The 9,176-nt window shown below is 57.8% G+C and overlaps 3 protein-coding genes across 3 annotated transcripts; 2 read left to right on the forward strand and 1 right to left on the reverse strand.

Annotated features, from left to right (window-relative positions):
- Nucleotides 1-210: 210 nt before the first annotated feature.
- On the forward strand, nucleotides 211-937 carry BO97DRAFT_428880 (uncharacterized protein; the record flags this gene model as incomplete). Its single annotated transcript, XM_025697329.1, has 2 exons — nucleotides 211-256; nucleotides 318-937. 2 exons carry the CDS (start codon nucleotides 211-213, stop codon nucleotides 935-937), a joined length of 666 nt encoding a protein of 221 aa, XP_025546991.1.
- Nucleotides 938-2,715: 1,778 nt separating this feature from the next.
- On the reverse strand, nucleotides 2,716-3,150 carry BO97DRAFT_321376 (ankyrin repeat domain-containing protein; the record flags this gene model as incomplete). Its single annotated transcript, XM_025691283.1, has 1 exon — nucleotides 2,716-3,150. A coding segment is annotated over one exon (435 nt), but the record flags the coding sequence as incomplete, so codon positions are not given.
- A 36-nt stretch (nucleotides 3,151-3,186) lies between these two features.
- BO97DRAFT_231204 (uncharacterized protein) lies at nucleotides 3,187-5,127 on the forward strand. The gene is made up of 2 exons (XM_025690729.1): nucleotides 3,187-4,155; nucleotides 4,814-5,127. The coding sequence occupies exons 1-2, from the start codon at nucleotides 3,288-3,290 to the stop codon at nucleotides 4,846-4,848; spliced, it is 903 nt and encodes a 300-aa protein (XP_025546993.1). The 5' UTR covers nucleotides 3,187-3,287; the 3' UTR covers nucleotides 4,849-5,127.
- The last annotated feature ends 4,049 nt before the right edge of the window (nucleotides 5,128-9,176 follow it).

Raw genomic sequence — 9,176 nt, forward strand, 5'->3', positions numbered from 1 at the left:
GGGCGGCGGGCCTGGGGCTGGGGCGCGGCGTCGGGGGGCTGGGGGGCCCTGGCCGGTTAGGTAGGTCAGCCAGTCCGCGGGCTCGTCAGGGCTTGGCCCAGGGCCGCGGCCACGGAGCCGGCGGCGAGCTGCGCCAGTTGGCGGCAGGACAGCCTACACTCTGATTGTTTCCGCAACTCCATCATGAAACTACGCTAGACCCAACTTAAAATGGGACGCAGTATCCTTAACAGCAAGACGGTTAGAACGATAACCGGTAGGAAGCCACAACGGCCTTTCACCTCGTCAGCCCGGAGGCCTGACAATCGTCGTCCCAGGCGACGGCGTCAAAGGCGACATTCTCCCACCAATGCGTAATATACACGGCCTTGCGGCTAATGATATACATCGTGGTACACCCATGGAGACCCTCGACTCCGGTGCTGAACTCGGTCTATTGAGCACGGCTGAATTCATGCATTATCGCCGCACTCGTATCAGTCGCTCGTTTGCAACTCTTCTTGAACACGATCTGCTTTGTGCGCTTGGGCATTGCTTTCTCGTATTATACTCCCAATTTATCACCCGGCAGCACCATTCTTTTGGCCAGGTCCTTGGTCCCCGCCGCGGCCGTCGTCCTAATCGTGCTGGTAACATTCCTTTCAAGTCGGAGAAATCCTACGCTGCCTTCGCCGCTGCATCTGCCGCTGCAATACCCACGGCGCTTGCTGCTGCTACTGTCGCTGTCATCAACTATCTTGATAGATTGGTCGCGGTAGTGTCAGCCCGTTTCGCGACGAGGCCGGACGGGGATGTGCCTTCTGCCAGTTTGAGTCGGCCATTGAATAACGGGGTTGCAGAGACTGCAAATGCAAGCCATGCTAGAAGTATCCACAAGGCTCTCATGACCGTTCAGGTGCGCTGGCCAGTAAAGAAACCTGCACTGTGTAGTGAATGATTGGATGAGTGCGTATGGGCGAGTGTGGAAGAGGGAGTAGGTAGTTTAAGGAACGGCTCTGGATAGAGCAAGGGAGGGAAAAACAAAGAAGGAAGCGAGTATATCGCGAAGGGATTGAAACTTAGTAAGAGAGGGACAGGGAGAGAGACGCAAACATCACTAGAAAGAGAGAAAAAGATATAAGGGAAATTCAATATAAACTGGCAGGATATATAGTAGGAAGATTGCAAAATTCTGGTAGAATACTGAGTCACGGCATCCCTGCCTAAACCAGGAAGAAACCCCCACTTCGACATTTTGACAAGATATCTGTATATTTGGAAGAAGCGAGGCGAGTAAGGTCAGTTGCACCTCACGCTTAGTCCACAGGCTGAATTTTACGAGAGTAGGAGGTTTAGCAAGACTAGGGCTAAGATATAGTTAGGTACCGTAAGGGATACTTCGGCTAATGCTCGGACTTATCCCAAGACGCTTGTACCAATTGTGAATGATGGGTGGTATTGTACGTATTTTGTAGTACTTTGAAAACCTCACCATATACAATGAATCTGTTGTACCAGTCTTTTTAGTATTCTACAGTCGAAGTCAGCTTCCATGGGAAACTAGCCTAGTTCTCCGAGCTCATACCAGCCGACGCGCCGGCGGATCGCCTGTAAGGGTACGATTCTGTCACGCCTTCTTAGTCCGTTAAGATCAATGAGTGGGGTTAAGACCATCAAAGGGCCAAAGGCTTGATAGTATGTTGGCTAGCTGTCAATGGTTTCACTTTAGTAGATCCGTAGCGTCCCAGGGTCTCAGATCAATTTTCGGTTCTGACATACAACCCGGAAAGTTCAGGAACCGAACCCCGCCGCAATCTCCGGCCTGAGAAGTTAGACCGGGCTTACTCCGTCTGGATTAGTCGCCATCAACGGTTTTCACTGCTTTTTCAATGTGCTTAGTGGGGATGTTAAAGATGTACGTAGAGTCCAGTACAGGGCTTAGTGTGCTTGGAAATAATGCCGGCAGAAATTTGTGTTTGCCGAGGGGCTTTGAAGGGGCTTTGTAGTGTGCTGTAATGATTCTGTCTTCAGTCGCAAAAAAAAAAAAAAAACATCCTACAATTGGCTTGTGGTCCCACAAGATGGCGAGAAAAGGGTTGGGGGTTGCTCAACAGAAACTGAATACAGACTCCGCCACAGAAGAAGATTAAGTAGCTAGATAGCTTTATAGTAGACCTGGTATTTGTGCCACCCTCTTTGCTTGCCTGACTAAAAGGCCATCACTGTTATCCAGTAGTTCTTACAGCTAGTTCCTAGGTTTCATCTGGAGTAAGTTTATGCCCCATATTTTATAAACACGATTTCTATTCAATAAAACCTAGAGAAAAGCTGTCAAAGACCGACGTGGGACGAGGGAATAAATCCAGGCATACCAGTAATGGACTGGATGAAGGAGGGGCAGCCCTATCTACTTCTAAGATAATAAATTCAGATTATACAAAGCGGTAGTATCTTTCATTGCTCACAAGACTGAATAAGCTCATGTTCTAATCAGGAAGTTGACTTAGTTCGACTCCGTGTTCGGCTGCTAACACTACCATTATTTGCGGTGTTTTTCTGCTCTTTCTTCGGGGCATTTTTGGTTTTTCTAGCCGGTGCTCTCACCACCCGTGCTCTATAAGCCATTAAACCCGCTTCGGCATCTTCAGAAATCTGCGACTTTTTCGTGACGGTAGTATGCTGCTTGTTGATCTTCCATTTCGTCGCTGAGGTAGTATGGCCGATTTGTGTATCAGTAAGGAGCTTGAGTATCCGCTGACATGTATCTTTCATGCCAGAACTTTCAGAACATCTCCGTAACCGCGATTCGGCAAGCTCTGTAGGGCTTCGATTACCAAATTTCGCGCACTCCGATCGAGCCATCGGATCTGCGCCAGCAGCCAGTAGAGCCTCGATAGCCTGCTCATGCTCGAACAGGACCGCGGCATGTAAAGGCGTGCCCCATTCTGCGGAGGTCGTGGCATTCGGATCGAGACCCTTGGAAAGAAGGAATTGAGTCTTGATTGCCGAATTCGTGCCCCAAACAAGAGCATTAAAGAAGAGCCCGGAGTCCAACTTCGCCCCATACTCCACAAGCAGATCAAACACGGCTCCGCCGTCCTTGTGAACTTTACCGAGAGCGCTAATGAGGGGGCTTACTTTCCTCGGGCCGCAGCGGTTGGGATCAACGCCTAAACAACAACTTCGCGAAGAACCTAGTTTTTGAAATTACGCCACCACAACACGCCCCAAAGCTCCAAAAATTCGCCAGTTTGCCAATAACTGCAGCCGCTTTCGTTTGACCCCAAATTTGTGAGGTCTTTCGAGGCATGGCGCCTGCAGCGCGCGAGTGGCCGGAACTGGCCGCCCGCGGGGGCACCTGGCCAGGGGACCACCCACAGGACCGCGCCATGAACATTCTACACGACAACAGGAACCTGCTGGAACACGCGAAAGCCCACTCGAAGAGCATCGCGACGCCCGTCCGGGACCATCTGACCCACGTCGGCGCCTTCCTCGCCGAACTGCTGAAGCACCCTCCCGGCGCCGACTGGTGGGCGTCGCACGAGGCCCTCCACCGCGAGGTGCGAGATCTACGCGCCAACATGAACCAGCACTTCAAGACCCTCGAGATCTCGACCAAGGGCCTGCCCTCGATCACGTCCTGGGCGGCCGCGGCCCGAAAGGCCCCTCCCCCGACCTCCGCATCGATCTCCCACGCGACGAACAGCACCGAGCCTGCAAGCCCCCCCGAGCTCCGCGACGCCGACAAGGTGATCGTGAAGCTCGGGTCTCCGGCCATGGTCAAACGCTACCGCGGCTACAAGCCGGAGAGGATCCTACACGACACGGAGCAGGCGCGGCGCCGGCTGGCGATGGCCGAGGGCTCCCTCCCTCTGGCGGGCGTAAAATTCTGCGCGGCGCGGCAACTCATGTCAGGTGACTTGAGCCTCACCCTACGGTCCGCTGCGGAGGCGGAGGTGGCCCGCCGCCACCCCGCGTGGGCCAAAGCCCTTGACCGGGACGCGGTGATCCGCCGGCCCACGTACGGGGTGGTCGTCCACGGCGTCCCCAGGGGCTCTGCGGACCTCGCCCACGACCAGGAGGTGATCATCGACCGACTGGTGACGCAGAACAGCCACTGCTGGGGAGAGAAGGCCGAGATCGACCGGGTCAACTGGCTCGCGGGTGAACCCAGCAAAAGCCACGGCTCGTTCGTGATCGAGTTCGTGGATCCTGCGACGGCGAACAAGGCGCTGGACCGGGACGTCATCTGGGAAAGCATGTCTCTCGCGACGGAGTTCTACGACAGGTCCCTGCGGATCCGTCAATGCTTTAAATGCCAGAAATTTGGTCACATTGGAAGCGCCTGCCCTAGTTCAAAGCCCAAGTGCGTCCACTGCCTCGGCGCTCACGCGGCCCGTGAGTGCCCGGACAAGGGAAGCATCAAGGAACCGAAGTGTGCCAACTGCGTGGGCGCGCATCTGGCATGGAATAAAGACTGCCCCAAGTGGGTGGAGCAGCGGGCGAAGGCGATGCAGTTCGATAACAAGAACCGCCGCCACCCCGTACGCCGGCCGGCAGTCCCCCCGGAGTCAGTCCCGGGGGCCCAGATCGCCCAACGGAACACCTCGCTCCCCACCCCTGCCTCCGGGGGTAGCGGCCCCGAGGTGGAGATGCGAGACGCGGGGGAGCTGACACCGGCCGAGGCAGCGTCGGTGCCGCGAATCACGCGCAGCCAGAAGCGCAGGGGAACTGGGGGAAACGCCTTGCCCCTTGGGGCGAGGCTAGTTGACAGCCAGCGGGCCCACCAACCAGCGAGGCTCACCGGCGACGCAGACCGAGGGTCTACCAGCGAGGACCAGGGGGAGAGCGACAGGGCTGAGGTAACCTCTGCCGCAAGCCAGTTGGCAAGCGAGCTGGCCTACGAAGCAACCGGTCAATCTGAGTTGAGCTCGCTCACCGAGGTGTCAACCGCGGGCGCCAGCGGTGAGGGCTACCACGCAGCCCATCTGCTAAAGCAGTTCCGCCAACCGGCCAAGCCTAACCGACTGGCCAGACGAATCACCCGATCCATGTCGGCAAGCGAAACCAACCTTACTAACCGGTCTGATCCTTCGAGGATCTCCCTGGTTCTCACCACCACCGAGCAAGCAACCAGCGAACGCGGCCGCAGCCGCCAGTCGACCAACCGGTCACCGATACTCACCTCTGGCAGATACGCCGCGCGCCAACCGGCAAGGCAGAGGGGTGAGAGAACTGAGGAAGTTGAGGAGAGTATGGAACGGGCGCGGTCCCCGAGAAAACGAGTTCGCCGCGAATCAACCGGCGAGAGCCCAAGCGCGATCATCTACGACCCAGCCCGCCGCAGAAGATCGAAGCCGGTTAGCAGATTAACCAGCATGTCGACCAGCCAATTAAACCAAGAAACCCGAGCCAATTCTTCCCATGAATAAGAAACCATTCCGATTCATACAGTACAATGTCAACCGGTCAAAAGACGTCGTCATGGCCCACTTCCTGCGTGAGCCGGGGGCGGCGGACGCCGACCTGATCTGCATCCAGGAGCCATGGGATAATCCGTTCCAGAACACCACGCACCACCCTCTCGGGCGAACCCACCGGCTGCTCTACCCGTCAACCGACGAGCGAGCCAGGGTCTGCATGTTTATCAACCGACGAATTAGCCAGACCAGTTGGCAGCATATTGAGCATACACGCGATATCCAAGAACTCCGCCTCCACACCGCATGCGGAAAAATCATCCATATTCTGAATATATATAACTGGGAAGGCCGAAGCGCCATGGAAGAACTCAACCAGTTAGTCCCTGCCTCTGCAGACCGACTGGCCAACGAAGAGTGGCTGCTACTCGGAGATTTCAACCTCCACCACCCGTGGTGGGGAGGGGAAGAGATTCAAGCAGATCCACAGGCAGAGGACTTACTCACGCTCATCGACACCGCGGACTTGGATATTCTTGGCAACGACGGGGAGGTGACATGGGAGAAGGAAGGCAGGGGGTCGACTATCGACCTAGTCTTAGGCACGCAGGGCATCTCTCACCGGCTGGTTAGCTGCCTCGTCGACGAGAGACACCATGCCGATTCCGACCACCTCCCGATTAAAACCACCCTCGATTTCAGCACCCCCGAGGCCCCCGCAACGCCCCGAAGGGCCTGGGCAAGCACCGACACCGCCAAGCTTCGAAAATTCGTGACCGAGAACCTCTACCAGGCTCCGTGGACGCGCCTCTCCGGGGCGTCCTCAAGCAAGCAGCAGATCGAACACGCCACCGACCACCTAATCGAGACAGTCCAGCAAGGCATCCAGCTAGCGACACCGTGGGCCAAGCCGAGCGCGTGGGCTAAGCCAAGCTTTACCCCAGCCTGCCGGGAGGCAGTCAAGGAAACCCGCCGGGCCTACCGCACGTACCGGAGGAACACCTCTCTCGAGAACTGGCAGCGCTATACTATTCTACGTAACCGAAAGGGGAAGATCTTTAAGAAGGCCCTCAGGCAGCACCACCGCGATACGGTTAAGCGAGTGGCCGAGGCGGGCCCGCGAGGGCTCTGGCGCTTGGCCAAGTGGGCGAGGAACCGCGAGAGAGACGAGGGCATCATCCCGATCCTCAAGGGGCCGGACGGCCCGGCTGAGACCATGGAACAGAAAGCCGAAGCCTTTCGGCAAGCCTTCTTCCCGCAGCCCCCTGAGGCTGACCTTACCGATATCGCTGCCGCAAGGCTCCCGAAGCCGATCAATTTCCCCCCGATTTCGACCACCGAAGTGGCTGACGCGATCCGAAGGGCGCCCCCCGACAAAGCCCCCGGCTTCGACGCGATCCCGAACCGCATCTGGCACTGCCTCGCACCTGAGCCCGTCTTTATCGACTGCCTAACTAAGATTTTTGACGCCTGCGTGCGAGCCGGGCACAACCCGGCACACTTCCAAAGGTCGATCACCGTCGTGCTTAGGAAGGGTGGCGGCCGCGACTATACTCTCCCCAAGTCATACCGACCAATCGCGCTGCTGAACACTCTCGGTAAGTTACTGGAATCGGTGGTAGCTAACCGAATTGCCTACGCCTGCGAGGAGCACGGGCTGCTTCCGAGGACTCACCTCGGTGGCCGCAAGGGCATCTCAGTCGACCATATAATACAACTAATTCTGGACCGGATCCGCCGCGCATGGGGGGATGACCGGGTGGTAAGCATGATCCTCCTCGACGTGGCCGAGGCGTACGACAATGTCAGCCATGCTCGCTTGATACATAACATCCACATGGCCCGGCTGGGCCAGTTAGCCCCGTGGATTGAGGCCTTCCTCAAGAACCGGACAACACAGCTACGCATGCAGGACTTCATCTCCGGGGTGCTCCCCACCCCGAACGGCATCCCCCAGGGTTCACCGATTTCGCCGATCCTCTTTCTTCTCTTCAATACGCCCTTAATTAAGGGGGTAAGTGTCTGGCGGGCCCTGCCCGACCAACTGGAGGCCTTCGGATGGGTCGACGACGCCATGATTCTCGCGATCTCGAGGACATACGCACGGAACAAGCAACTACTCGAGCAGGCTCTGGCCCGGGCAATGCAGTGGTCCAAGCGGCACGCCTCCACCTTTGCCCCCGGTAAGTTTGAACTGATCCATTTCCGCAACCCGCGTGCGACCACCGAAATCGACTACCGCGAACTCGGCGAACTCCCTGAAACCGATACGTGGGAAGGCACCCGCGAAGAGGTTTGGGAGGGCCATGACCGCCTCACCGTCGAGGTTCCAAGCGAGCCGCCGGTGACCATTAAACCGAGCGGGTCAGCCCGCTATCTCGGGGTCTGGCTCGACAAGCACCTCACATTTGAGACGCACCGCACTAAAGCCATCGCGAAAGCGAGTGGCAGCCTCGAGGCCCTGCGCGGCCTAGCCGGCTCGACCTGGGGGGCCTCGCTGCAGCTTATGCGGCAGGCCTACCGTGCAGTGGTAATTCCCCAGCTCTTCCGGGGCATCTCCGCATGGTACTGCCCGGCAGGCAATATCACGAATGCAAGCGAGCGGACAAGGGTCGAACTCGCCTTTGCTCAAATCCAGAGGCGAGCAGCGATCCTGATCAGCGGCGCCTTTAAGGGCACCGCAGCTGCGGCACTCAATGCCGAGCTCCACCTAATACCGATCAAATGGCTCATGCAACGCACAATCGAGGAAACCGCGATAAGAATCCAGACCGGACCCCGGTTCACTCGTCCCCAGGGCTTGCTCCGAGCTCGGTCGGCGAACCAAAAGCAACTCGGGGGCACCACGCCCCTGGAAGCGCTACGGTGGGGAAGGCGAGCAGCACTCAGCCTGCCCCCGGGCCGAGAGTGGGAAGAGAGAGTCGCATTTGCATGCCCCCCGTGGCAGCCGCGTGTCCGGGTGACAATCGGGAGCCGCAAGGAAGCCTTGGCCGAGCATGACAGGGTATGCCAAACTGGCTCGGCCGTGGCATACACGGACGGCAGTGGCTTCGAGGGAGGTATTGGGGCTGCCGCGGTCAGCCTACGCAGCGGAGGCTACGAACGAGGCAGCCACCTCGGCACCGACGAGGACTCCACGGTATACGCAGGGGAATTACGAGGAATTGAACTGGCGCTGCAGGCGGAGATACCACGTTCCCCCCAGGCGATCCACGTCTTCTCAGATAGCCAAGCCGCACTCAGGGCCGTGGCTAATCCAGGCCGCCCCTCAGGCCAGTTCATTCTTCGAGATATCTACAAGTCAGTTAGCCAACTGGCCACGGTTCAACTACATTGGGTGCCCGCGCACATCGGGGTGCCTGGGAACGAGGCAGCTGACGAGGCGGCTAAGCGAGCTGCTCACAGAGTCAACTTAGACTCAGCAGGGCGTGACGTCGAATTAAGCTCAGTGGGGCTGGACCCGGTGGTCCGGCTCGCAGCCGCAGCCAAGCGAGCAACTCGCACCAGGTTCAGAATCAAGTGGGAAAGGCAGTGGGCGAATGAGCGTGTGGCGGCTCCGACACGCAGGCTGATCAAAGCCCTGCATAAGAGGAATCTGGACCTCTACAATGGCCTGACGAAGGCTCAGGCGGCGGTGGTGATCCAGCTCCGCAGCGAGAGGATCGGTTCGGCCCACTTCCTGTGGAAAGTCAAGGCACACGACACCGGGAAGTGTACGTGTGGGGATTACCAGCAGCGGCAGACACCAAAGCACGTGCTGCTTGAGTGTCCCAG

The sequence above is a fragment of the Aspergillus homomorphus genome (genome assembly GCF_003184865.1).
Source record: "Aspergillus homomorphus CBS 101889 unplaced genomic scaffold BO97scaffold_57, whole genome shotgun sequence".
NCBI classification, from domain to species: Eukaryota; Fungi; Ascomycota; class Eurotiomycetes; order Eurotiales; family Aspergillaceae; genus Aspergillus; species Aspergillus homomorphus.

What these genes read in the sequence shown, in the direction of transcription:
- BO97DRAFT_231204 (XM_025690729.1), top strand. Translation starts at nt 3,288, where the DNA reads ATGGCGCCTGCAGCGCGCGAGTGGCCGGAACTGGCCGCCCGCGGGGGC. An exon ending in CTGGCTCGCGGGTGAACCCA is followed by an intron (nt 4,156 to 4,813) that starts GCAAAAGCCACG and finishes AGGGTCTACCAG; the next exon opens with CGAGGACCAGGGGGAGAGCG.